The following is a 27838-nucleotide window of genomic DNA, read 5'->3' on the forward strand; positions in this document are numbered from 1 at the left end:
TAAAGGTCAAATGAGCCCTAGATTCAGCCACAGCACACTTGCTCCAATGAGGATCTGAGTGGGATGAGCATTCAAAGGCAATTTATTAGAATATTGTAGCAAAGAGATTTCCCTCAATGAAAAGAAGGAATCCAGGACACAAAGAGCGGCTGATTCAAACTCAGGATCTCCGAAGGTCCCACAGTAGACCCAACTGGCTGCCCTTCATGGGCTCATATAAGGCTTCAACCCCTGACCTCTGCCAGCCTCAATATAGGGGGGGGGACCAGACCCCAAAGTTCAAAGGAAGCCCCCCTCCCCCTTGTCCCACCTCCACCCCGGACCATAATAACTTGCGGAACTGCGCAGGTACCATCTGGCTTGTTGCAGGAAGAAGGACACAGATTGGTCGCGCTTGGGATGTTGCCGATTGGCGAATGGACTCCGAGGGGCGGATCCTCCAAAGGAAAAGGCGGAACTAGTGGAGGAAAAAGGGCATGAAGCCTCCACTTCTGGAAACAAAACGGGCAATGAGGAAGCTGTCTGAATCATCGACAGAAGAGGCCATTTGATGCAGGTTTGGTGCAGGGGATGCTGGGAATCGTAGTCCGGGAGAGTCTCTCTGGAGGCCTGGGAGCCCGAGGCCTAGTCTGGTAGGCGGGAAGGACGGAGACGGGAGGCTGGGAAGGAGGCCATCTCCGCCTGGAGAATGCCCGGGAAGCCCATTGGAGGCGGGGGCTTGGGCCTGGGCCTCCCCTGTGGGGAAGGGGACGCAGCCGTGACCCTCTTCTCTTTCTCCCCTGCAGGAGGACGGAGGATGGCGCCAGATGCAGGAAAAAGGTGCTGGCCAAGAGAAAGAGGAGAGCGGGCCCCACGGAGCAGACCTGCCCGGTCCCGGCGCGGTTTCCACAGGAGACGGCGAGGAAAGGCCGGGGGCCCTCAGGCTGCAAGAGCGATGAGCCGAGGGGGAGCCTGGAAAAAGCGGCTGCCTGGAGGGCGAAGCGGGGAGGAGGAAATGGGTGGAGACCCCGAGATGGGCCTGGAGGGCGGAGGCTCCTTCGGAAGACCCCGAAAGCCCCGAAGGATCCAAGAGGGAGCAAAGGAACATCAGTGCCCGAAATGTGGAAAAACCTTCAAAAGAAATGGACATCTTCAAAGCCACCTAATTATCCACACAGGAGAAAAACCTCATAAGTGCCTGGAATGTGGAAAGAGCTTCAGTCAGAGGGGAAACCTTTATACACATCAAAGGATCCACTCGGGAGAGAAACCTCATAAATGCCTGGAGTGTGGAAAGAGATTCAGTCAGAGGGGAAACCTTTATACACATCAAAGGATACACTCAGGAGAAAAACCACATAAATGCCTGGAGTGTGGAAAGAGATTCAATCTGAGGGGAAACCTTGATAGACATCAAAGGATCCACTCAGTAGAAAAACCACATAAATGCCTTGAGTGTGGAAAGAGATTCAGTCAGAGGGGAACACTTTATATACATCAAAGGATCCACACAGGAGAAAAACCACATAAATGCCTTGAGTGTGGAAAGAGATTCAGTCAGAGGGGAAACCTTTATACACATCAAAGGATCCACTCGGGAGAGAAGCCATACGAATGCCTGGAGTGTGGAAAGAGATTCAGTCTAAGGAGCACCCTTTATACACATCAAAGGATCCACACAAGAGAGAAACCTTATAAGTGCCTGGAGTGTGGAAAGAGATTCACTCTGAGGGGAAACCTTTATAGACATCAAAGGATCCACTCAGGAGAAAAACCACAAAAATGCCTGGCAAGAAAGGTAATACAATCCAATTAAAACTTTCACTTTTAATAAATTTAATAAATTTTTTTCTTTTAATAAATTCCTTTAGTCTTCCAGGGCCATGCCCAAGGTCCAGGCCTGAGTTTGACTGCTGTCGGTCATTCTGATGGCAACTAGCAGAGCAGGCTGTCCTGGGAGGGGCGGGAGGCCTTGTATGAGTCTGGATGTCCATCTGTCAGTGGTTCAGGAATGTTGGATTCTCAACTGGGCAGCTGTGGACGAGATCCCTGCCTGATCCCTGTCCAAGGGCTGTAGTTGACCCTCTTCTCTCTCTCCCCTGCAGGAGGACGGAGGATGGCGGCAGATGCAGGAAAGAGGCACCGGCCGAGAGGAGGAGGAGGAGAGCGGGCCCCGCGTAGCAGACCTGCCCGGTCCCAGCGTGGCTTTCCTGGGAGACGGTGGGGAAAGGCCTGGGGCCTCCGGGGCTGCAGGAAGGAGGAGCCCAGGGGGAACCCGGGCAAGGCGGCTGCCTGGAGGGCGATGCGGGAAGGATGAAACGGGCAGAGACCCCAGGACGGGCCTGGAGGGCAGAGGCTCCTTCGGAAGACCTCCAAAGCCCCGAAGGATCCAGGAGGGAGGGAGGAAACATCAATGCCCGGAATGTAGGAAAACCTTCAAAAGAAATGACCATCTTCAAAGTCATCTAAGGATCCACACGGGAGAAAAACCTTATAAGTGCCTGGAGTGTGGAAAGAACTTTAGTCATACCAGCAACCTTTACAGACATCAAAGGATCCATCTGAAAAAATGCCTGGAGGGCGGAGGCTCCTTCGGAAAACCCCGAAAGGCCCGAAGGATCCAGGAGGAAGCAAAGGAACATCAGTGCCCAGAATGCAAAAAATCCTTCAAAAGAAAAGGAAATCTTCAAAGCCACCTAATTATCCACTCAGGAGAAAAACCTCATAAATGCCTGGAGTGTGGAAAGAGCTTTCATGATAGGAGCACCCTCTGTAAACATCAAAGGATCCACTCGGGAGAGAAGCCATACGAATGCCTGGAGTGTGGAAAGAGATTCAGTCAGAAGGGAAACCTTTATACACATCAAAGTATCCATTCAGGAGAAAAACCACATAAATGCCTGGAGTGTGGAAAGAGATTCAGTCTGAGGGGAAACCTTTATACACATCAAAGGATCCACTCAGGAGAAAAACCACATAAATGCCTGGAATGTGGAAAGAGATTCAGTCTGAGGGGACATCTTTATAGACATCAAAGGATCCACACAGGAGAAAAACCTCATAAATGCCTTGAGTGTGGAAAGAACTTCAATCGGAGATCACATCTTGATCAACATCAAAGGATCCACTCGGGAGAGAAGCCATACGAATGCCTGGAGTGTGGAAAGAGATTCAGTCAGAGCAGCAACCTTTATGCACATCAAAGAATCCACACAAGAGAAAAACCACATAAATGTCTGGTAAGAAAGGTAATAAAATCCAATTAAAACTTTCACTTTTAATAAATTCAATATATATTTTTCTTTTAATAAATTCCTTTAGTCTTCCAGGGCCATGCCCAGGGTCCCAGGCCTGAGTTTGACTGCTGTCGGTCATTCTGATGGCGACTAGCAGAGCAGGCTGTCCTGGGAGGGGCGGGAGGCCTTGTATGAGTCTGGATGTCCATCTGTCAGTGGTTCAGGAGTGTTGGATTCTCAACTGGGCAGCTGTGGACGAGATCCCTGCCTGATCCCTGTCCAAAGGCTGCAGTTGAGGGCTGCTCTGACACAGGATCCAGCCCTCCCTCTGCCTGGCCTAAAGCCAGTGCTGCAGTGCTGCCTGCCCCAAGAGGAGATCAATCAAGTTCAAAATTCGAGGAGAAAATTTCGCTCTCTCTTTCTGTCCGTAAACTTGGCACCATCTAACAACATGGTGTCAGGAAAAGGTGCCTCACCTAAGCAGAAATAATGGGGGGAGCTCACCTGGGACGATGGAGCAAAACACAAAACAGCAGGGCAACCCAAAGGGAATGCGATGGGAAGTTCACCCAGAGCTACGTTAATGAGTGGCGCTTCCCTGAACAGAATGCAGCCTACATCCAAAGAGCTTTGCCTTTTGTGCAAAAAGGTTAGAAAAGGGCAGCTTGAGTGTTGGTTTGGTCGCCTCCTACAGACATTTGCCTGGCATTGGTGCACATAGAAAAGGTGGAGCAGGTGAAGTTTCATAGGGAACCTGCCATCTCTTAGGGAACTCTGAGGGCTTTATGACCTCATCCATGCAGGCTAAACTGCCAGTTACTGTCAGTTGTCAGAGTGAAGGTGCCTTCAAGAGGTTAGTCAGTCTTCAGAAGGGCTCCTGGACTCTGGGAAATCTTCCTTCTATTTGCAGCCAATTTATCAAGAATTGGATTGCAAGGACGAAAATGCCCATTTGGCCCCTTCTTAGGAAAGGGAAGCAGAGAGAAAATGAGAACACCCAGCCATTTTCCCTGTTACTTTTAATTGTTGGCTGATGGATTTAAATCATGCCTTCATCTCCAAACTCAGGCACCAAGTTTGGTGTGTAGCTGAAAAGAACTTCATTACCTGATTTGAGAGACTTTAAGAGAAGCAAAGGGGTTTCTTTGTCCACCGGAAAATACAGATCCTCAAATAATCCAAGCCAAGCAAAAACATTTACTAAGGGAGGGGGGGTTCATGTTTTTAAGAGGGCACCGAAACAAATGGTGCACACATTCAGTGTCAGGAAACAAATGATGAAACAATATGAAGCAACCGCATCACACAGTCCGTTTAACTTGCTGTGAATTCACTTCCTTCCTTAGACTTTGCCTCGGTCTCCTCCTCCTCTGCCCTAGGCCTTTTCTCAAGGGTTGGTCTTGCAGGAGGAGGGGGGGAGATGGGGGGAGGAGGCTTGTTGTGTAGGACATCTGTGAGCTGATGTTCAAAGTTATCCAGAGGAACCAACATCCCGAGTTCAGGATACTAATCCCTACAGAGAGCAAAGGAGAGAGAGCAATTCTTTATATCTAAAATTATTATTTCTATTCCTGGATCATTGTGGTTGGGAGAGCTTTTGCTCTGTGATGGGGAACTGTGAGAGGTAAAGTAGGGAATCGACCAGAGAGGCTTATAGAGAAGGAACGTCTCTTTTCTTCCCAAATTCAAGGCTGCCCAGAGACGGAGCGTAGGCCAAGCCCTTCATGAGCCTCAGAAAAGAACTCAGTCAACAATAGTGTGATAAAAGGATTTCTGGGACATTCTGCTCAGGGAAGGAATTCTCACTTTGCAAGTTGCTTAAAATAAGCACAATTTCTGGATTATGAATTCTGCCAAGCTTATAAATCACTTGTCAGTGATTTCTGTTCTCTGAAACAAACTCTGGATTATTAAGCTATCGGCATTAGTAAGGAAGCCAAGTTGCTTATATGAAACAAAATAAAACCCCAATTTTCTGGAATTTTTTTTTTTTTAATCCATATAACTCTGGTTCCTAACATGAAACACACCACTTTCCTTCTTGTATCCTAGAAGCGTAAGAGCCACGTATTAAGCAGACTCTTAAGACTATTTTCAGGTGCTGGTTTCAAGCTAAACTTCAGCTGCCTTGACTCGCAACTAATTTTACTTCTGAACTATTCCCACAAACTAAGTCCACCTTCAGCAGCTGAAGCATCAAACCCTAAAGAACCGAATGCTTAATTTTTCCATCTACGCCGGAGAAGATGGAATCAAGTTATCAGCAATCACGAGGTGGTGGTTACACCCCAAGCATTTCACTATCATGACTCCAGGATGAGAAGCCACCTTGGAAATAGTTTTACAGATCGTGTCCTGCATTCCTGTAAGAGAAGCCAGGATCCTCTCGGGTGGTGCTCTGGGATATCCAAGGGCAGGAAATTTGGGACACGTACCCATTTATTTAGGTAGGACTCCTTTTATTAAACTTGGAGAGCAGCCCAACTGCTAATGACGCTGGGTGGCTTACAAAAGGAAAAAATAAAAGAGGAAAAAACTGGGCAAAACTCTTATTATATTAAAAATGAACCCCCCCCCTGTGGCTCAAGGAACAGCCTAACCCCCCTCCCACCAGCCTAGGAGCATGTATGGAAGGAGGGTCAAGAGCCTTATTTTCAAGGGAAGAATGAACCCAGGAGAGAAATTTCCAGGCGCATGGAAAGAACTGTGGGCAAAATGGAAATTGGTAAGTTTCCCCACAAGGTTCCAGTAGCAACCCCTGAATCTCAAGATCCAAGTGTTTCTTCTTCTACGAACATAGTAGATAACAGAAAAGCAACCTGAGATCCATTACTTAAGAACACGTACTTGTCATCCTCTCTTTTCTGCAGTGTATAAATATTTATTTATTTATTTATTTATTTATTTATTTATTTATTTATTTATTTATTTATTTATTTATTATATTTCTATATCGCCTTTCTCCCGTAGGACTCAAGGCGGTGTACAGTCAAGAAAAATATAGATACACAAACATCATAAAATTGCTAAATTAAAATTATTATTATTTGGCCCAATTAAATTAAAAACCCAGAATTAGATAACATTTTAAAAATCATTCACATGTTTAGCCCCGCCTGTTGGAACATCAGGGTCTTGAGGGCACGGCAGAAAGCACGGAGATCGGGGATATTCCGTATCTCCGGGGGCACTTCACTCCAAAAGGCTGGAGCCCTCACAGAGAAGGCCCTCCCCCTCGGAGTCGCCAGTCGGCATCATTTGACTGATGGTACCCTGAGTAGTCCCTCCCTGTGAGAACGAACTGGTCGGTGGGAGGCTATTGGTGGCAAAAGACAGTCTCATAGGTACCCAGGTCCTAAGCCATGGAGCGCTTTAAAGGTGATAACTAACACCTTGAATCGCACCTGGAAGACCACCGGGAGCCAGTGCAGCTTGCGTAGGAGAGGTGTTACATGGGCGCAACGAGCTGCACCAATAATCACCCGCATGGCTACATTCTGGACCAGTTGGAGCCTCCGGGTGCTTTTCAAGGGGAGCCCCATGTAGAGAGCATTACAGTAGTCCATACGGGAGGTAACTAGGGCATGAGTGACCGTGCGCAAGGTGTCCCGATCCAGAAAGGGACGCAACTGGTGGATCAGGCGAACCTGATAAAAGGCACCCCTGGCCACGGCCGTCAAATGATCTTCTAAAGATAGCCGTGAATCCAGGAGGACACCCAAGTTGCAGATCCTCTCTGTGAGGAGCAAGATCTCATCCCCAATTGTCAGTGATGGTACCAGTTGACTATACCGGGACGCTGGAAGCCACAGCCACTCGGTCTTGGAGGGGTTGAGTCTGAGCTTATTTCTCTCCATCCAGATCTGCACAGCCTCCAGGCAACTGGACATCACAGCAAGGGCATCATTGGGGTGGTCTGGGGTGGAGATGTATAGCTGTGTGTCATCAGCATACTGATGAACACTCACCCCGAAACCACGGATGATCTCGCCTAGCGGTTTTACATAAATGTTGAACAGAAGGGGTGAGAGGACTGACCCTTGCGGCACCCCACAAATAAGGTGCCTCGAGGTCGTCCTCTGCCCCCCTGCCAACACAAACTGCAAACGGTCAGAGAGGAAGGAGGAGAACCACCGAAACACCGTGCCCCCTATTCCTAACCCAGCAGGCTGGCCTGGCCTAACTCTCCTCTTTTAAATTTTTAATTCGTTTGATTTTATAAATTCGGTGTTTTAATCTGTGTTTCGGCCAAAATATTTAATAATTGTAAGGGACTTTTAATATTTGTATTATCTGTATTTTATCTTGGCTGTTCACCGCCCTGAGTCCTTCGGGAGTAGGGCGGTATAGAAATTTGATTAATAAATAAATAAATAAATAAACCCCTCCAGCCGGTGCATTAAGATACCATGGTCAATGGTATCAAAAGCCACTGAGAGATCTAATAGGACCAGGATAGAGGAGCAACCTCTGTCCCGAGCCCTCCAGAGATCATGCACCAATGCGACCAATGCCGTTTCCGTGCTGTATCATGACCTGAAGCCCAACTGGAACGGATCCAGATAGACAACTTCATCCAGGTATCGGGGTAGTTTTCGTACCACCACATTTCTCAAATATACCTATTGGTCTGCAGGGGAGTCTCCCACTATTCTTTTTCAGGACAGCCACTGCGGTACATACCGTTCAATAAACACAGCAGTGAGCCTGGTGTCAGTGTTCCAAACTATGATTTCCCCAGCGCTGACATGAATGAGTGGGAAAGAGCCTGTTAGAAGTAGTAGCTTGACTTTTCACCCAGTTCTCCCCCCCACCCCCCACTCCGGCAGATAACGACACCTAGGTGATGAGAAGAGGGGGGAATTCCTGTGACTTGAAGTAACTGAAATGAAAGATGGACTTGGAAGATGGCCAATGAGACACTGAGATTTGAGGACCGGAAAGGGAGGGGTTTGGGATCAGAGGGTCAGTTTCGGCTGCAAATGAGTTCAGGACTAGATCGTTATTCTTCAATAAATAAGAGATTTCATCAAAGACTTTGTGTTTGAGAATGAAATTTATTTGAGATAACATCGGAACCTGACACCTGGATTATTTGCTTTCGGTTGTGCCTTTTGATTCACACTGGGCAAAACAGTGCACAATAGGACAATTCTTGGGACCAATATACCTCTATAGAATGCGTCCAAAATAGAGGACCCATATATTCCTTTGGGATCAAAATTTGGAAAGTTTTAGCACTGCAGTGCTCCTGTGCAGCTGCAGTGAAAGTTGGATAGTTTCAAACACTTACAGAAAGCTAATCGCCAGCTACCAGGAAACACTATGGGGAGGTATATAAGCCTAAATCCCATTGCTATTTTAGGACACCGTATCCATCACATGATTATATGAAATCAACCAGTGGGACAGCTTGCCTTCCAAAAATTGTAGGTGCTTTATCACTGGAGGCTTTTAAAAATAGACTGGACAGCCACTTCTTTCAAATTGCAGTGTTCTCCTGTTTAAGCAGGGGGTTGGACTAGAAGACCTCCAAGGTCCCTCTGATTCTCTATCCTGACGATAGTGAAAAAAAGGAGCAGCAGTGACACGATAGCACTGTTCCAATACCTAAGGGGCTGCCACAAGGAAGAGGGGAGGGGTCAGCCTATTTTCCAAAGCACCAGAAGGGAAGACCAGAAATAATGGATGGAAAATAACCAGGGAGACAAGTAACCTGCAATTAAGGAGAAATTTCCTGACAGTGAGAAAAATTAAGCAGTGGAACGGCTTGCCTAGAGAAGTTCTTCTGCTCAATCATTAAAGTCTTTTCAAAAGAAATTGGGCAACCATTTGTCTGAAACAGTAGAGGATTTCCTGCCTGAGCAGAGGGGTGAGAATCAAAATCAAATTCGTATTTCTTCTCTCCTGTGTGGATGCTGATATGCCTTTGAAGATGTCCATTTCTTGTGAAGAATGTTTCACATTCCGGGCACTGATATTCCTTTGCTTCCTCCTGGATCCTTCGGAGCTTTCGGGGACTTCCGAAGAAGCCTCCACCCTCCAGGCCCGTCTCCTCTTTCCCGCATCGCCCTCCAGGCAGCGGCCTTTCCCAGGCTCCCCCTGGGCTCATCCCTCCTGCAGTCCCAGAACCCCCCGGCCTTTCCCCGCTGTCACCAGGCAGAGCTGCTCTGCGGGGCCCGCTCTCCTCCTCCTCTCGGGCGACGCTTCCTTCCTTCCTCCGCCGGGCTCCTCCATCCTCCTGCAGGAGAGAAAGAGAGGTGGGTCACGGCTCCATCCCCTTCCCCACACGGGAATAGAATAGAATAAAAGTTGGAAGGGACCTTGGAGGTCTCCTTGATTAGTTTCCACCCATTGCTTCTTGTCCTGCCCCCCTCAGGTGCTTTGGAGAATAGCTTGGCCCCCTCTTCTTTGTGGCAGCCCCTGAGATATCGGAAGACTCTTATCCTGTCTCCCCTCGTCCTTCTTTTCATCAGACTAGACATACCCAGTTCCTGCAACCGTTCATCATACGTTTTAGCCGCCAGTCCCCTCATCCTCTCTGTTGCTTTTCTCTGCACTCTTTCTAGAGTCTCCACATCTTTTTTACATCATGGCGACCAAAACTGGATCCATTCTTCCAAGTGTGGCCTTTCCAAGGCATCATAAAGTGGTGTCAACACTTTGCGTGATCTTGATTCTCTCCCTCTGTTGATGCAGCCCAGAACTGTGTTGGCCTTTTTGGCAGCTGCTGCACACGGCTGGCTCCTATTTCAGCGACTGTCCACTAGGACTCCAAGATCCCCCTCAGAGTCACCACTGTTGAGTGAGCTGCCACCTATACTCTCCCTGAGCATTTTGTTTTCCTTGCCTAAATGTGGAACCTCCTTTTTTTCTTTCAACCTTCAACTTCATTTTCTCAGATGGCGCCTAATCCTCCCCGGGTGGGCCCTGACCTCTTGCGGACCCAAAAGAGACCCTCCCAGACTGCGACTCCCAGCATCCCCTGCGCCAAACCTCCATCATCCGGGCTCCTCTTATCGCCGATACAGGGAGTTCCTTCCTTGCCCGATTGGCTTCCGGAAGTGGAGGTTTCGCGCCCTTTTTGCCAGAAGCTCCTCCTCTTCCTTTGGAGGGACCGCCCCCCAGGAGTCTTCCTGCCTATCGCCGCCCTCCGCAGGGCAACCAATCAGCTTCCACCTTCCCTCAAAGAACCAGAGTGCGCCTGCGCGTTGCCCAGGGTTGTTATGGTTCCACGTGGATGTGGGCCGCTTAAATTTTGCGGTCCGTTCAGCTTTCCCCCCTCCCGGCATCCAGGCAAGCGGAGGTTGGGGGGCCCTTCTGCGGCTGCGACTTCCCCCCCCCCCACACCATCGGAGGTCTATCCATAAGCGAGGTGCGGGGGAGGGGGGCACCCTTCCTTTGGAGGGACCGCCCCAAGGAGTCCTCCAGCCAATCGCCGCCGTCCCCCAGAGCGACCAATCGGCGTCCTCCATTTTCAGTCACCGAGAGTGCGCCTGCGCGGTGCCGACTCACTTTCTGTTCTCGTGCGGAGGTGAGGCTGGGGGGGGGATTTTCCCTTTGATCTTTGGGGTCCCTCTTCTCCCCCTCCGCCCCTCCCCCCCGCATTCAGGCAGGCCGAGGTTGGGGGGCCCCCCTGGGTCTCTGACTCTCCCACCCTTTCCCCAACCGGGGTCTCTCCCTAGGCAAGGCGGGGGGGTGGAAATATGGGGGGGGCACCCAGGCAGGCGGGGCTGAGGGGTCTCCCCTTCCTCCTGGGGGGCTCCAGCCAGGCTCCTCCGTGGCCTGCAAGCAGCGACACCCCCCCTCAAGCTCCCCCCCCAAAAGATCCCTTTGCAAATCTGCAGGAGGGGGAGAAATCCCCCTAGGACACCCCCCCATTAATATGTGGGCCTCTCAGCCTTTGCTGACCCCCCTCAAAGGTAAACCTTTCCCTCCGTTGCCCTCTGGAGGTTGGGGGCCCCCCGTGGGTCTCTGGCTTTCCCCCCCATCCAGGGTCCCTCCCTGGGGAAGGTGGGGGGTGGAGATCTAGTAGAGGGACGCTCAGGCAGGCGAGAGCTAAAGGGGCCGCAATTTGACATCCTTTTAATGTTCTTGTTTTGCACCAAAGACCTGAGGGGATCTGATGCTGGAGCCCAGTGAGGTTCTCAAGCTGTTTTTAGGTGTATGTAGGAAGTTCCCTTCTCGGCTAACAGGTGTATGTAGGAAGTTGCATTCTCAGGTAACACAATAAGAACAACCGACCTGGAAGGGGCCTTGGAGGTCTTCTAGTCTGACCCCCTGCTCGTGCAGGAGGCCTCATCCCAAGCCTTTAACAAAAGGCAACTGGGCTTTATTTTTCCTTGAAGATGTTTCACTTCTCATCCAAGAAGCTTCTTCAGTTCTTCAGTACCAAAGAAGCTTCTTGGATGAGAAGCGAAACGCCTTCAAAAGAAAAAGAAAAAACCAGAAAGTCCAGTTGCCTCCTGAGCAAAGCACCTTTGGGACAATCCTGACCTGGATGACGGAGAATCTCTACAGACTTTTAGCGATGCAATTTGGGCTGAACCCCCTTTGCATGGTGTGGGGGCAGGAATGGATTTCCAGAGGGGAAAATTGCAGACTGCAAGAACCATTCGCACCACTCGGGTGACCCTGAGGAGACAGATAAACCTCCAGGGGCTTCAGCCACCCTCTCAAAGTTTGGGGATTGAGTGGAACTGCAAGATGGAAACAGTTGTGGGCAGCTGGACAGCTTTTCTCCCAAAATGGGCTAGTTTTGCAGATTTGTTGCAGGAAAATTTTTGACCTCTGTGGGTTCCAATTTGGGGGCTATTTTGGATTATTTTTAAAGCACTGTAGAGATAGTCCTTGACCTACAACTATTTGCTTAATGACTTAGTGGAGTTATAGCAGCACTGAAAAAAAAGTGGCCTTGACCAGTTTTCACACTTACGACTGTTTCAGCATCCATGTGGTCAAAATCCAGGCGTTTAGCCACTTGCAAGTATTTATGACGGCTGCGCTGTCCTAGGGTCACGTCATCAGTATTGGTAACCTTCCCAGCTGGTGTCCCACAAAGTCATTGGAGGATTCACATAACAACTCCACAACTCACTTCACCACTGTAGGATATGAGCTGCCAATTATGTCAAATAATAGGGTGCAGCAACTCACGAACAGAAATTTTTGTCTCAATTCTGATTGGAGATCTAGTTAGTACTACCTGTACAGTTTGGGGGCAATATATCCAACCGTCATGAACAATAACCGCAAAATACATCCCAGAGACAGTAAGAGGATTAAGTCAGCCAGGCCCTCTCCCCCAGCTGCCTTGCCAGCCCCTCCACAGACCCCACACACAGATACACACACCTACACGGATTCATCTTCTCCTTTCTCATCCCTCCTACACATCAACACCCAAAGTATGAAGAAGAAACAGAGGGAACCTGACGTCCCAGAACACGAGAGCAAAGATGAGATTGCTGCCGTTACTGAAACATGGTCGGATGAAACTCAGGAGAATTTAAATTTTTCAAAACGCCTAATAAAAAGAGGTGGAGGTGGAGTTGCACTTAAACTAAGGTGACCAGATTTTAACATTGGTAAAGAGTGACACCATTGTGGGCGTGGCTTATTTTGTGGGCATGGTTTGGAGGTCATGTGACTGGGTGGGCGTGGCTAGCTGGTCATTTGACCGGGTGGCCATGGCTATGTGTATAGGGACTACTCAGAGGGCTGAAAAAAGTCATTTCTGACAGGTCCTCGCACTTTTGACTGGTCCTCACACTTGTGACCATCCTCACATTTATGCCCGTGCAGCATTCTTAACATGTAACTCATTTCACAACTGCTTCTCTTCACCATGGTGATAAGATAGGGCAAAAAAAGTAAAATGTGAGGACAGTCTTAAGTTTGAGGACTGGTCAAAAGTGCGAGGACCAGTCAAAAATAACTTTTTCAGCCCTCTGAGTAGTCCATGTGCACAAAAGGACTACCCAGAGGGCTGAAAAAAGTGATTTCTGACAGGTCCTCGCACTTTTGACCGGTCTTCGCAGTTATGACTGGTCATCATTTATGCCCGTGCAGCATTCTTAACAACTGTGTCACTCATTTCACAACTGCTTCTCTTCACCATGGTGACAAGATAGGGCAAAAATGTAAAATGTGAGGACAGTCGTAAGTTCGAGGACTGGTCAAAAGTGTGAGGACCAGTCAGAAATAAGTTTTTCAGCCCTCTGAGTAGTCCATATGCATAAAAGGATACAGCAATAGAGAGGATGAAGGAAGGAAAGGGAAATTAGAGTAGGAGTGAGGGTAAGAGAGGGAGGAAGAGAGGAGGAGAAGGAGAAAGGAAGAGGAAGTAGGGAGGAGAAGAAGAAGGGGAGGAAGGGAAAGTAAGAAGGAAAGGAAAGAGAGAGGTGGTAGGTTTGAGGAGAAAGATTGCTGTACAATAAAAAAGATGAAAGGGAAGAAAGCCAACCCCAAACAAATATTAAGATATTAAGATAAAGAATGAATTGTTAAACTTTAAAGAATAAAAGAGAACAAATATGAATGAATAGCAATAATTAGAAACACACATACGAACATACAATGTATTTTCTTTGAACAGAATATTTGGCTGGTTCACAAATTTAAACAGTGTTTAGTCATTTCAATTAAATTTACAATTTCTATATTTCCTTTTTGCCATATTTATTCCTCATCTATTTTTTTTAAAAAAAACAACATTACCCTTCATCCTCATCTCTAATCTTAATCAAATTCAATTTTTCCCTTCTATTCTATATTATACCCCTTCCCATTGTCATTATTTTTATATCCATCCTCACATTGGTTAATTATGTAATTATGTAATACAGTTGTTTAATACAAATTCAACATTTTAATATAAATCAATTAGTTATATAACTATCCTTTTTGTATATCAATATGAACATGAATATTCCAATTATTTCCATGCATTCCAATTTCTTACAAATCAATTAATTATATTTACCAATAATAATAAACCAAATAATTTCCCCCATATATTCCTCCAAACCACAACTTAACCATTTCTGCTTTCAACACAATATACAATTAATAGTATCACAATTATTACAATTCCCTAGTTAAATAGAGCTTTTTTTCTTTTGTGTTTTAAAATCTTGAACTCTCCTCCTAAATTTCCCATTGTTTGCAGTTTTGCACCTACCTTTTTTGGTGAGGAAAAAGAAAAAGAAATCTCTCTCTGCCTCATTTTGTCACCTTGCAGCAAAGACCCTGCTTTCGCTTTCGCTTCTTCAGCATAGCTAGGGGAAAAAAAATCTGCTCCAGGAACTCTTTACACTGATCACCTGTAGGGTGGCCCTTTGAAGCCCAGCGGCAAGAGTTTAAAGAGTTTTTTTCCCTCTAGCCATCAGCTGGGAGTCGGGAGGCAGCCGGGACTAAGGAGGCAGAATGACTTTTTTAAAACGCCGCGGATCGCGGGACAAATTGCTAAAAACCGGGACTGTCCCGCCAAAAGCGGGACGTCTGATCACCTTAACTTAAACAGCTGCACCTTTGTAGAAATGCAAAAAGTAAAAAATGAAGAAAACCTCCTTGAATGCATTTGGGTTAAAATGAAAGGAAAATGGAATGAAGTTGCCAGAGGTGTATACGACGGACTGCCCAATCGGAGGAACTAGATCAGGGGCGTCAAACTGAAGGGTGCTTGGATCTGGCCCGTGGGGAACAGATCGGACTGGCCCACAATGCCTCTGCCAGCGAAAACAGAGCTCGGGAGGGAAGCGTGTAGCCCTACCAGGCCCCGTTTTCAGCTGCAACGGCCGCCTGCACTCCTCCGCCAGCGAAAATGTATCCTCCACCCCCCCCACCAGCTCCATTTTCACGGGCAGAGGATTAGGAAAACAAACTAAAAGCAAAAGAAATGTTTCTCCTTTTGCATTTGAGCATCCAAGAAGGGACAGGAAAGAGGAAAGGCAAAGAAGGAAAGACGAGAAGGGAGGAAGGAAGGAAAAAGAAGGAAAGAGGGAAGGAAAAAGAAGAAAAGGGAAGGGAGGGCAGGAGGAAGGAAGGAAGGTTATGAGGGAGGGAGGGTCTGAGGGAAATCCTGTCGTAGCACTTGGACACCACAGGTGCCCACAAGAAGAGTGAAGATGAGCTGGCCACGGCTACCCAGGGACCCCCCCCAGGTCAAACATAACCCTGATGCAGCCCTGAAGGAAATAAGAGTTTGACACCACTGAGCTAGATGCACCTTTTGCTAAGCATTTAGCTGATGAACAGAAAGCAGAGGAATGGGGGACTCTCCCTATCCTGGCAACTGGGGAACACCCAGTCTCTGCGCCTAGTGGGAGGACCAAACAGGTCCCCAATGAGTCTTCTTCATTTAAAACATTCTCATAACTGCCCATCTTTCTGTCAACTCTATGCAGCTCCCAAAAGGGTGTTTTTAAAAGTATCCAACACATTAAAACATAAAAGAAAAACCATCAAAGAAAAACCTGGGGCCAATCCATGTCACCTTCTCCTTGTCTGACCTCCCAGCGCCTGGGGAAAAGCCAGGGGTTTTAAGGCTAAAAGGGTGGGGGATTCTTAAGAATATGGCTCATATAAATATAAAGGCCTTTTCTGTGGGGGCACCTGCCCTCTGGAATCAGCTGCCCCCAGAGATATGAAGAATCCAAGACCTCGGTGCCTTCCGCCGTGCCCTTAAGACCTTTCTTTTTCAGCAAGCCGGGCTGGCTTAACACATTTTTTAAAATGTTTTTAATGGGTTTGTTACTGTTTTTTAACTTTGGGGCCAAACGTATTTAACTGTATTTTAATGTTTGTATTTATGTTTTTACTTTGGCTGTGCACCGCCCTGAGTCCTTCGGGAAAAGGGCGGTATATAAATTTGATAATCATATACATATATATATATATATATATATCACACAAAGGTTCATTGGCCTTAGAGAATCCCTTTAGCAGTTTCTGCTGGAAGAGAAGGGGACCATTCAGGGAATCCAACTGACAGCTTCAGATGCTTGGGGATGGTCTTAATAGGTCCCCACATTTGGGAAATCCACATAGATTATATCAAACAATGGCAGGGAGAAGCTCCTTTGCACCCCCAACAATGAAGGCCAAATGAGCCCTAGATTCAGCCACAACACACTTGCTTCAATTAGGCTCTGAATGGGATGACCATTTAAAGGCAATTTATTAAGAGTATTGTAACAACGAGATTTCGCTCAATGAAAAGAGGGAATCCAGGACACAGAATCAGGTTTCATTTTATACTCCACAACAGTAGAAAAAGTAAAAAGTTGATTGCATGGAAAAAATCAGGGTCGATAAAAATCAATTTTAAAATATGAAAATCAGTTTTTTTAAAACTTAAATCATTTTTTTTATTTTTATCAAATTTATTTTAATAAAATGCTTTTGGAGTAAAAATCTATTTAAAGATAATTTTCTATCAACAATGGCAGGGAGAAGCTCTTTAACACCCACAACAATAAAGTTCAAATGAGCCCTAGATTCAGCCACAGCACACTTGCTCCAATGAGGATCTGAGTGGGATGAGCATTTAAAGGCAATTTATTAGAATATTGTAGCAAAGAGATTTCCCTCAATGAAAAGAGGGAATCCAGGACACAAAGAGCGGCTGATTCAAACTCAGGGTCTCCTAAGGTCCCACAATAGACCCAACTGGCTGCCCTTCATGGGCTGATATGAATGCCCCCCTATCCCACCTACGCCCCGGACCGTAAAAACCCGTGGCACTGCGCAGGCGCCATCTGCCTTGTTGCAGGAAGAAGGATGCTGATTGGTTACGCTTGGAATGTCGGCAATGGGCAAATGGACTCCGAGGGGCGGATCCTCCAAAGGAAAAGGCGGAATTAGTGGAGAGAAAAGGGCGTGAAGCCACCACTTCCCGAAACAAAGCGGGAAACGAGGGAAGCGGCCTGAATCGGTGACAGAGGAGGCCGTTTGATGCAGATTTAGCGCAGGGGATGCTGGGAATTGAAATCCGGGAGGCTCTTTCCGGAGGCCTGGGAGCACGAAGCCTAGTCTGGGGGCGGCCGGGTGGCCGGGGAGGGAGACAGGATGTTGGGAAGGAGGCTGTGTCCACCTGGAGACTGCCCGGGAGGCCCGTGGGAGGCGGGGGCTTGGGCCTGGGCTTCCCCTGCGGGGAAGGGGACGCAGCCATGACCCTCTTCTCTCTCTCCCCTGCAGGAGGACGGAGGATTGCGGCGGATGCAGGAAAGAGGCGCCGCCCGAGAGGAGGAGGAGGAGAGCGGGCCCCACGGAGCAGCCCTGCCCGGTCCCGGCGTGGCTTCCCTGGCAGACGGAGGGGAAAGGCCGGGGGGCTCCGGGGCTGCAGGAGGGAGGAGCCCAGGGGGAGCCCGGGAAAGGCAGCTGCCTGGAGGGCGATGCGGGGAGGAGGAAACAGACGGAGACCCCGAGATGGGCCTGGAGGGCGGAGTCTCCTTTGGAAGACCCCGAAAGCCCCGAAGGATCCAGGAGGAAGGAAGAAACTATCAGTGCCCAGAATGTGGAAAAACCTTCAGAAGTAATGGAAATCTTCACAGCCACTTAAGGATCCACGCAAGAAAGAATCCATTTAAATGTCTGGAGTGTGGAAAAAGCTTCAAAAGTAATGGAAATCTTCAAAGGCATCTAACGATCCATTCAAGAGAGAAGAAATACGAATGTCCGGAATGTGAAAAATGCTTCAAAACAAATGGATATTTTGAAAACCATCTAAAAAACCACTCAGTTGGAAACCGATGTCAATGCCTTGAGTGTGGAAAGACGTTCAATCGGAGATCAAATCTTGATCAACATCAAAGGATCCACTCCGGAGAGAAGCCATACGAATGCCTTGAGTGTGGAAAGAGATTCAGTCAGAGGGGAAACCTTTATAAACATCAAAGCATCCACTCAGGAAAGGAATCCAATAAGTGCCTGGAGGGTGGAGGGATCGACAGGAGAGGAAAGAGGCACAAATGCCCCGAATGTGAAAAATCCTTCCAAAAAAACGGAGATCTTCAAAGGCATCTAACCATCCACACAGGAGAAAAGAAATATCAGTGCCCGGAATGTGAAAAATCTTTCAGAAGAAACGACCATCTTGAAAGCCATCTAAGAATCCACTCAGGAGAGAAACGTTATAAGTGCCTGGAGTGTGGAAAGAGCTTCAGTCGGCGGGGACACCTTTATAGACATCAAAGAATCCACTCAGGAGAAAAACCTCATAAATGCCTGGAGTGTGGAAAGAGCTTCAGTCAGAGGGGAGATCTTTATACACATCAAAGAATCCACTCAGGAGAAAAACCTCATAAATGCCTTGAGTGTGGAAAGAGCTTCAGTCTGAGGGGAAATCTTTATAAACATCAAAGAATCCACTCAGGAGAAAAACCTCATAAATGCCTTGAGTGTGGAAAGAGCTTCAGTCAGAGGGGAGATCTTTATAAACATCAAAGAATCCACTCAGGAGAAAAACCTCATAAATGCCTGGAGTGTGGAAAGAGCTTCAGTCAGAGGGGAGATCTTTATAAACATCAAACAATCCACTCAGGAGAAAAACCTCATAAATGCCTGGAGTGTGGAAAGAGCTTCAGTCAGAGGAGACATCTTTATACACATCAAAGGACCCACACAGGAGAAAAACCTCATAAATGCCTGGAGTGTGGAAAGAGCATCAGTCTGAGGGGAAATCTTTATACCCATCAAAGGATCCACACAGGAGAAAAACCTCATAAATGCCTGGAGTGTGGAAAGAGCTTCAGTCAGAGGGGACATTTTTATACACATCAAAGAATCCACACAGGAGAAAAACCTCATAAATGCCTGGAGTGTGGAAAGAGCTTCAGTCAGAGGGGACTTCTTTATACACATCAAAGAATCCACTCAGGAGAAAAACCTCATAAATGCCTTGAGTGTGGAAAGCGATTCAGTCTGAGGGGAAACCTTTATAGACATCAAAGGATCCACACAGGAGAGAAACCTCATAAATGCCTGGAGTGTGGGAAGAGCTTCAATCAGAGGGGAAATCTTTATACACATCAAAGAATCCACTCAGGAGAAAAACCTCATAAATGCCTTGAGTGTGGAAAGAGATTCAGTCAGAGGGGAGATCTTTATACCCATCAAAGGATCCACACAGGAGAAAAACCTCATAAATGCCTGGAGTGTGGAAAGAGCTTCAGTCAGAAGGGAAATCTTTATACACATCAAAGAATCCACTCAGGAGAAAAACCTCATAAATGCCTTGAGTGTGGAAAGAGATTCAGTCAGAGGGGAAATCTTTATACACATCAAAGAATCCACTCAGGAGAAAAACCTCATAAATGCCTTGAGTGTGGAAAGAGATTCAGTCAGAGGGGAGATCTTTATACACATCAAAGAATCCACACAGGAAAAAAACCTCATAAATGCCTTGAGTGTGGAAAGAGCTTCAATCAGAAGGGAAATCTTTATAAACATCAAAGAATCCACTCAGGAGAAAAACCTCATAAATGCGTTGAGTGTGGAAAGAGATTCAGTCAGAGTGGAGATCTTTATACACATCAAAGAATCCACTCAGGAGAAAAACCTCATAAATGCCTTGAGTGTGGAAAGAGCTTCAGTCTGAGGGGAAATCTTTATAAACATCAAAGAATCCACTCAGGAGAAAAACCTCATAAATGCCTTGAGTGTGGAAAGCGATTCAGTCTGAGGGGAAACCTTTATAGACATCAAAGGATCCACACAGGAGAGAAACCTCATAAATGCCTTGAGTGTGGAAAGAGCTTCAGTCAGAGGGGAGATCTTTATACACATCAAAGAATCCACACAGGAGAAAAACCTCATAAATGCCTGGAGTGTGGAAAGAGCTTCAGTCGGAGGAGCAACCTTTATACCCATCAAAGGATCCACACAGGAGAAAAACTTCATAAGTGCCTTGAGTGTGGAAAGATATTCAGTCAGAGGGGACATCTTTATATACATCAAAGGATCCACACAGGAGAGAAACCTCATAAATGCCTTGAGTGTGGAAAGAGCTTCAGTCAGAGGGGAGATCTTTATACACATCAAAGAATCCACTCAGGAGAAAAACCTCATAAATGTCTGGAGTGTGGAAAGAGCTTCAGTCACAGGGGACATCTTTATAAACATCAAAGGATCCACACAGGAGAGGAACCACATAAATGCCTGGTAAGAAAGGTAATAAAATCCAATTAAAACTTTCACTTTTAATAAATTTAATACATTTTTTTCTTTTTCTTTTAGTCTTCCAGGGCCATGCCCAGGGTCCCAGGCCTGAGTTTGACTGCTGTTGGTCATTCTTATGGCAACTAGCAGGGCAGGCTGTCCTGGGTGGGGCGGGAGGCCTTGTATGAGTCTGGATGTCCATCTGTCAAGTGGTTCAGGAATGTTGGATAATCAACTGGGCAGCTGTGGACGAGATCCCTGCCTAATCCCTGTCCAAGGGCTGTAGTTGAGGGCTGCTCCGATTGTTAGACTGAAGTTAAAGAATGGAATTCTGAGGCTTGCTCTCAAAAGAATATATATATATATACCCATACATATGCTACGTACACATTAATCACAGCCCATTTAGATTACATAACAAGAGACTTGGGAGTTCACAAGGTGGATACTTCTTCATATGGAAGAAAACTGACTGAATCTAATGTGCTGCTTCGGATACCGCAGAGCCTCTTCCCAGCAGTTGTGGAGAGGATGTGTTGTGTCCCAGACAATCCTGCAGAACCTGGTCAGGCATCGTTTCTAGCTGATTAGAAACCAGTTGAGTTTCTGGGAGGGAAAGTTCTTCAGTGGGATGAGACATTTTATTTTGAGTTTGAGAATTCCCATATTTATATCTTCTGAGTTTGCAAAACTTTATTGAACTTTATTGAGGATAACATCAGGGTAAAGATCAACAATGGCATTTTCTTTTCCTTGAAAAGCCAAACCATGTCTAGGAGGAAAGTTTGGGGATTGAGTAGAAATGCGAGTTGGAAACAGTGTGGACACTTGAACAATTTTTCTACCAAATTGGGCTTATTGTGCAGATTTGTTGCAGGAAAAAGTTTGTGGGTTCCAATTAGGGGGCTATTTTGGATTTTTAAAACACTGTACAGATAGTGCTTGACCTACAACTATTTGAGTGGGGCCGTGGGGTGCAGATGGTTTGCTGACTACGTACCTGCCTCCCTGCCACGTGGCAGCGACCCTGCCCGAGCTACTCGACATCATTGCCGGGGTGGCGGTTGATACCCCCAGACTTATTGTCATGGGGGATTTCAACCTTCCATCCGCGGGTGAGGCGTGAGAGGTGGCTCGGGAGTTCATGGCTTCCATGACGGCCATGGACCTGACCCAGTTAGTTCAAGGCCCCACTCACATAGGGGGACACACTCTGGACTTGATTTTCATCTCTGGTCAGTGGTTGAATGATCTTGGTAGAGGGGACCTATATATTAAACCCTTGTCATGGACAGATCATTCGCTCCTTCACTTGGACTTTCCTACAGCTTCCCCCCGCCGCAGGGAGACAGAACCGACCAGATGGTTCCGTCCCAGGCGCCTGATGGATCCCAAAAGGTTCCTGACGGAGCTTGGACCGTTTCCTGAGACTCTGACACACGACTCGACTGAAGAGCTGGTGGCCGTCTGGGAGAGTCGGCTGCCAGAGCTTTGGATCGCATTGTGCCTTTGCGGCCTCTGACCTGATGTCGATCTCAGTTGGCTCCTTGGTTCTCTGAGGAGCTGAGAGAGATGAAGCATCGAAAAAGACGCCTAGAGAGCATTTGGAGGATTAGTCAATCCGATTCTGACCGGACACAGGTGAGGTCTTATATCAAGATCTACCTAGTGGCGATAAAAGCGGTGAAATCTAACCATTTTTCCGCTCTTATCCCATCTGCAGAGAACCGCCCAGCTGCCCTGTTTAGGGTGATCCACTCCCTTTTTCGGGGGGGGAGTGCGGGAAGATCCCTTGCAGGGTCGTGCTGCGGATTTTGTGCAATTCCTGCATGATAAAGTCGCTCGGATTCGGGAAGGCTTGGACTCTGATTGGATGAGTCTAGGGGAGGAGACGAGGGTAGGTCTTGAGAATATTTTCTGGGAGGAGTTTGATCCTGTGGCTCCCGAGGATGTGGACAGGGTTCTGGTTAAGATTAGTGCCGCCAGTGTTTATTGGACCCGTGTCCCTCCTGGTTGGTACTGGCCTCCCGGGAGGTTACACGAGGCTGGCTCCAGGGAATTATAAGTGCTTCTCTGAGTGGGGGTACCTTTCCAGCCACCTTGAAAGAGGCGGTACTGAGGCCCCTCCTCAAGAAGCCTTCCCTGGACCCGGCTGAACTAGCCAACTACCGTCCGGTCTCCAACCTTTGTTTTGTGACGAAGGTTGTTGAGAGCGTGGTGGCATGACAGCTTCCCCGACACCTGGATGAAGCTATCTGGACCCGTGCCAGTCGGGCTTCAGGCAGGCGTACAGCACCGAAACGGCTTTGGTCGCGTTGATGGATGATCTCTGGAGGGCTCGGGACAGGGGTTGCTCCTCTGTCCTAGTCCTATTAGATCTCTCAGCGGCTTTTGATACCATCGACCATGGTATCATGCTGCAGCAGTTGAGGGGGTTAGGAATAGAGGGCACCGTTTTGCGGTGGTTCTCCTTCCTCTCCGACCGCTTGCAGTTTGTGTTGGCAGGGGGGCAGAGGTCGACCTCGAGGCACCTCGTATGGGGAGTGCCGCAAGGGTTGGTCCTCTCACCCCTTCTATTCAACATTTATGTGAAGCCGCTGGGTGAGATCATCTGTGGTTTTGGGGTGAAGTGTCATCTGTACGCTGATGATACTCAGCTGTACATCTCCACCCCAGACCACCGCAACGATGCCCTTGATGTGATGTCTCGCTGCCTGGAGGCAGTGTGGGTCTGGATGGCGAGGAACAGGCTCAGAGTCAACCCTTCCAAGACCGAGTGACTGTGGCTTCCGGCGTCCCGATATAGTCAGCAGGTGCCATCGCTGACTATTGGAGGTGAATCTTTGCCCCCCACAGAGAGGGCTCGCAATCTGGGTGTCCTCCTGGATGCACGGCTGTCTTTAGAAGAGCATATGACGGCCGTGGCCAGGGGGGCCTTTTATCAGGTTCGCCTGATTCGCCAGTTGCAGCCCTTTCTGGACTGGGACGCCTTGCGCACGGTCACTCACACCCTTGTCACCTCCCGGCTGGATTATTGTAATGCTCTTTACATGGGGCTCCCCTTGAAGAACACTCGGAGGCTCCAACTGGTCCAGAATGCGGCCGCGTGGGTGGTTATGGGCGCAACTTGTTGTGCTCGCGTGACACCCCTCCTGTGTGAGCTGCATTGGCTCCCAGTGGTCTTCCGGTTGCGATTCAAGGTGTTGGTCACCACCTTTAAAGCGCTCCATGGCACAGGACATGGGTACCTTCGAGATCGACTTCTGCCACCAATAGCCTCCCACCGGCCAGTTCGCTCCCACAGAGAGGGTCTCCTTAGGGTGCCATCGGCCAAGTTATGTCGGCTGGCGACACCCAGGGGGAGGGCCTTCTCTGTGGGAGCCCCAGCCCTGTGGAACGAACTGCCCCCGGAAATACGTAAGATCTCCGACCTCCGGGTGTTTCGTTGTGCACTCAAGACCCTGTTGTTCCACCAGGCTGGGCTATCAACATAACAATTTTAAATTGGGTTTTAAATTTCTCGGGTTTTAAATTGAGCCGAATTCATTTAATAATTTTAAACTATTTTAACTGATGTTGTCTTGTGTTTTTTAATAGGCTGTACACCGCCCTGAGTCCTTCGGGAGAAGGGAGGTATAGAAATAAAATTATTCTTATTCTTATTCTTATTCTCCTTGGGAATTCTGATGGCTTTATGACCTCATCCATGCAGGCTAAACTGCCAGTTACAAAGTGGAGCTGAAAAGAGCTGAATTACCTCCACTGTGGGAGACTTTTACCTTTGTAAACTGGCTTCTTTGCTCACCTGAAAATAAAAATGCAAATCACCAAGTAATTCAAGGAAAGCAAAAATTGTTGATTAAGGGGCCGGGTTATGTTTTTTTTTTACAGGGTAAAGAAATAAGATGCATATAATATTCCGTATATGTGACATATCAGTAAGCAAACGATCAAACTCTAATTCCTTCCATGGACAAATGGCTACAAAAGTTGATGGGAGTTAGCAGAGGTACCTAAACGGATCGATTAAAGAAAAGAACATAATTTTGTTTCTACTTGGAAACTTTTGGACTTTGTGCTTATGGTGGGAAAAAAATAAATCTTTGATATTGAGCTTTGCCGATTAGATTTGATGCTACAGAAGGTATTGTATTATATAAAAGTAAAAAGTTGAAGTGTTATGTTATTTATTCTACTGCATCAAAAGGAGTCGGGGAATGAATGCTTCTCACTTTACCCTACACTTTTCTCTCTTCCTGCACTATTTTACCTTACTTGTATTTTTCTTTATATTTTGTATTTTACACTATGATAAACTAATAAAAGATTGAAAGCACAAACAAGAAAATGCACCGATTACTTGTGAAGTTTGAAGAGCAGAAAACACTGATTCCAGATAAAATTCTCCACGTGACAAATGTGTTAAGTCTTTCCCAGCTGGGTTTGTGTCTTTCTTGAAAGTTGCAGATGTATTCAAAGACACTCAGAAGACCCTGTTGTGTCGTTGTTGAAACAGCAACTTCTCACACACCAAATAAAGAGCCTTAGCTAAGAAGGGGAAAACATGCATTCTTAAACTTAAAAAAGAGGTGTAGACAGCCCTGTTAAAAGGGCTTATGTGTCATTTTAAATTAGTGTTGAAGCTTACAATTTGAGGCAACAGAATCACACACTCAGTTTAACTTGCTGTGAATTAACTTCCTTCCTTAGACTTTGCCTCAGTCGTCCCCTTCTCTGCTCTCGGCCTTTTCTCAAGGGTGGTTCTTGTTGGGGGAATCCTTGGTTGTACAAACAGAGGCACAGAATCAACATCACCTGAAGCTTTAGCACCACTTTATAAGACCTTAGTAAGGCCACACCTCAATACTACATTCAAGGTTGGTCACCATATTGCGAAAAGTTGTTGAGACTTTGGAAAAAGTGCAAAGAGGAGCAGCTAGGCTGATGAAGGGCCTGGAGACTAGAGCACATGAAGAAGGGTTGGGGGAACCAGATATGGCTAGTCTGGAGATGAGGAGGACGAGGGGTGACATGATAGCACTGTTCCAATAGATGAGAATTAACCAGTGGAAAATCTTGCCTTCAGAAGTGGTGGGTGCTTCATCACTAGATGTTTTTGACAATAGACTGAAACAGCCACTTGGTTCAAATTATATAGGGTGTCCTGCTTGGGCCTCCAAAGTTATTTCCAGCCCTATTTCTCTGTTCTGCTAGTGATGCTATTCCGATGATTATGAAAAGGTCTAGGGACGATATGACAGCAGTGTGCCAGTATTTGAGGGGCTGCCACAAAGAAAAGTGGGTCAACCTATGTTGCAAAGCACCAGAAGGGAAGACAAGAAAGAAGGGATGGAAAGTAATCAAGGAAAAGCAACCTGGAATTAAGGAGAAACTTCCTAACAGTAAGAACAATTAACTAGTAGAATGGTCTGTCTTTAGAAGACGCTTTTAAAAAGAGAGTGGACAGCCACTTGTCTGGAATGGTAGAGGGTCTCCTGCTTTAATAGGGGATTGGACTAGAAGGCTCCGAGGTCCCATCCACTGCTGTTTTTTTGGTATCATTTGCCTAGGGAGGGAGCCTGGATGGGTGGGGGGGTGGTCCCAGTCCCAGAAGGGCCCCTCAACCTCTTCCTGCCAGAATGCAGGAGGGGGGGGCGAAGGGGAGAAGACCGGACCCCAAAGGTCAAAGGGAGCCCCCCCCGCCTCATCTCTACACGGGACTCGGGACTTGTGCAGGTGCCCTCTGGCTGCTTGAAGGAAACCGGACGCTGATTTAGCTGATGAAGAGAAAGCCTAGTAATGGGGGACTTTATCCTGACAAGTGGGGGACGCCCAGTCTCTGCACCTAGTGGGGGATCAAAGAGGTCCCCAATGAGTCATTTAAAGCATTCTTTTAACTGTCCATCATTCAGTCAACTCACTGCAGCTCCCCAAAAGCTGTTTTAAAAACAATACAACACATTAAAACATGGAAAATGAAAACAAAGAAAAGCCAGGCGCCATTTTCCTGTGCGCTGCTCCCACTATCCATGGATGGGAGTTAATGCTTCAGCCTTTGGCAAACAACTGAGTGTTCTTTTAAGACAAAAAGACCTTCCCCAGGGACTTCCCCTTTTCCCCTTGTCTAGCCACACCCCCAGTCCCATGATCCCCAGTCTTCGCTCAGTTGTTTGGCAACGCTGAAGTGTTCTCCGGGAGCTCCTGCCTTAAGGTATTGGTTTCCCCTTATTCCTGTGGCTTTTTCTTTGAGTTTTCTTTCACCCTTCCTCACGGGCGTTTAGGATTTTATTTTATTTTTGAGTATACTTTTCCCTCGGGGTTTTCATTTTATTTTAATTTAGTTTTTTGTTTGTTCCTTGAATATTGACTTCGCTGAAGCGCCGCTCGCAGCAGCGCTGATCAGCTGGGCACCGGATCGGAAAGCCGAGCCGCCCACGCCGCTCATTTGCACACGGCGCCAAATTTAAACTTGCTTGAAGCCCCAGCCTCACCAGAAGCAAGCAGCAGCTGTGCGGGGCATTAAGAAGGGAGAGCGGCTCGGATTCACACCGCTCGAGCCGAACGGGGCAGCGTGCAGCCGCGGCTCGCCCGGCTAGCCCTGCCAGCCGCCGCCGTGCTACAGGAAGGTGATCCAGCGCAAACAGGCACGGCAGCTGGCTGGACCCTCGGGCCTCCAGCATAAGACCGTAGCCAGCGGAGGGCACCCAAGCCAGCACCACATGGCGCCCGCCATCTTGGATTCCACGCGGGCCGCCATTTTCAGAGCAGAGGCCTCCACCGACTCCTAGAGGCTCTTCTACGCCCTCCCTCTAGGGCGGTACCAAAAAAAAGGGGGGGGGTTAGCTGGTGAGACCTTCAGGCTTTCAGCTGCCACCTCCCAATCTAAGGTGCAGAGCGGTTGAGCCTCGCCAGTACCATCACCTGGCTTGGAGATTGTGGGCACAAACAGAGAGGGGTGGTCTTGCTCCCAACAAATGGCCATGTCTGACTCCCCTTTCTCCTCGGATCCAGAACTGGATTTAAGCCCGCCTCGCAAGGGGGCTAAGTCTTCCAAGAAGAGTGCCCGGAAGCGGTCTGAAGGTACCAACCGCAGATCCAAATCTGGAAAGGGGCTGACTTTCCAAGACAAGGGCGCCCAAAGACGCCATCAGGGGCTAGAACGGCAGTGCGCTAAAGCTCAGAGGGCATTGGAGTTGTCACCTAACAAGGGGCCAGGGCCAGAGAGCACGGCGGCTCCCACACCCAGAGAGGCAGACCCAGCACCAGTCACCTGGACGGAATTGGCCCAGTCCCCGGTGACCCCAACCATAATGGAGAGAGCGACCCAACAGGATGGAACCCCCACCCCTGCACGAAGTGGGCCAGCATCTTTCTCCCCGGCAGGGCCGTCCCGGGGCCCAGGCCCGGGCACAGGAGCGCAAGGGGCACCGCCACCGCCCATGCAGTTGATTTCCAAGCCATGT

General features: G+C 47.8%; 2 protein-coding genes and 1 long non-coding RNA gene across 14 annotated transcripts in view; 1 reads left to right on the forward strand and 2 right to left on the reverse strand.

Moving 5' to 3' along the window:
* LOC148111766 (uncharacterized) overlaps positions 1-581 on the reverse strand; it is a 21478-nt gene extending 20897 nt beyond the window's left edge. For 5 of the 10 annotated variants that reach the window (XR_015730183.1, XR_015730181.1, XR_015730180.1 and 2 more), the window contains exon 1: positions 353-472. Coding sequence is in view for 3 of the 10 variants with exons in the window: in XM_087879844.1 (XP_087735970.1) it covers positions 311-531 (221 nt within the window). In the remaining 7 variants the exon portion in view is untranslated. Of the gene's footprint in view, positions 1-310 lie in introns of all 10 variants that reach the window. The other 5 variants (XR_015730176.1, XM_087879845.1, XR_015730177.1 and 2 more) reach the window with 3 other exon arrangements.
* LOC132710125 (uncharacterized) lies at positions 471-24723 on the forward strand. 3 transcript variants are annotated; one of them, XM_087879757.1, is made up of 5 exons: positions 689-1777; positions 2085-3153; positions 9476-9479; positions 18302-20387; positions 23973-24723. In XM_087879757.1, the coding sequence occupies exons 1-5, from the start codon at positions 689-691 to the stop codon at positions 24012-24014; spliced, it is 4290 nt and encodes a 1429-aa protein (XP_087735883.1). In that variant the 3' UTR covers positions 24015-24723. The 3 variants fall into 3 exon arrangements, with proteins under 3 accessions (XP_087735881.1, XP_087735882.1, XP_087735883.1); XM_087879755.1 differs by lacking the exons at positions 689-1777; positions 2085-3153; positions 9476-9479 and adding an exon at positions 471-556 and having other exon boundaries at positions 17415-20387; positions 24267-24723; XM_087879756.1 differs by lacking the exons at positions 689-1777; positions 2085-3153; positions 9476-9479 and adding an exon at positions 471-556 and having other exon boundaries at positions 17415-20378; positions 24267-24723.
* On the reverse strand, positions 8253-10650 carry LOC148111767 (uncharacterized). Its single transcript, XR_015730202.1, has 2 exons — positions 10212-10650; positions 8253-9456 (listed from the first exon to the last, which is right to left on the reverse strand). It is a non-coding gene; the product is annotated as an uncharacterized LOC148111767 (long non-coding RNA).
* Positions 24724-27838: the final 3115 nt, after the last annotated feature.

This window comes from Pantherophis guttatus, chromosome 16, assembly GCF_059756535.1.
Source record: "Pantherophis guttatus breed Tessera chromosome 16, ASM5975653v1, whole genome shotgun sequence".
Taxonomy (NCBI): Eukaryota; Metazoa; Chordata; class Lepidosauria; order Squamata; family Colubridae; genus Pantherophis; species Pantherophis guttatus.

Bases quoted from the DNA above. Each gene is read 5' to 3' on its own strand.
- LOC132710125 (XM_087879757.1), top strand. From the start codon at position 689: ATGCCCGGGAAGCCCATTGGAGGCGGGGGCTTGGGCCTGGGCCTCCCC. The intron at 1,778-2,084 runs GTAATACAATCC...TCTCCCCTGCAG, and splicing joins AAAAATGCCTGGCAAGAAAG to GAGGACGGAGGATGGCGGCA. The intron at 20,388-23,972 runs GTAATAAAATCC...GTTTTTTAATAG, and splicing joins ATAAATGCCTGGTAAGAAAG to GCTGTACACCGCCCTGAGTC.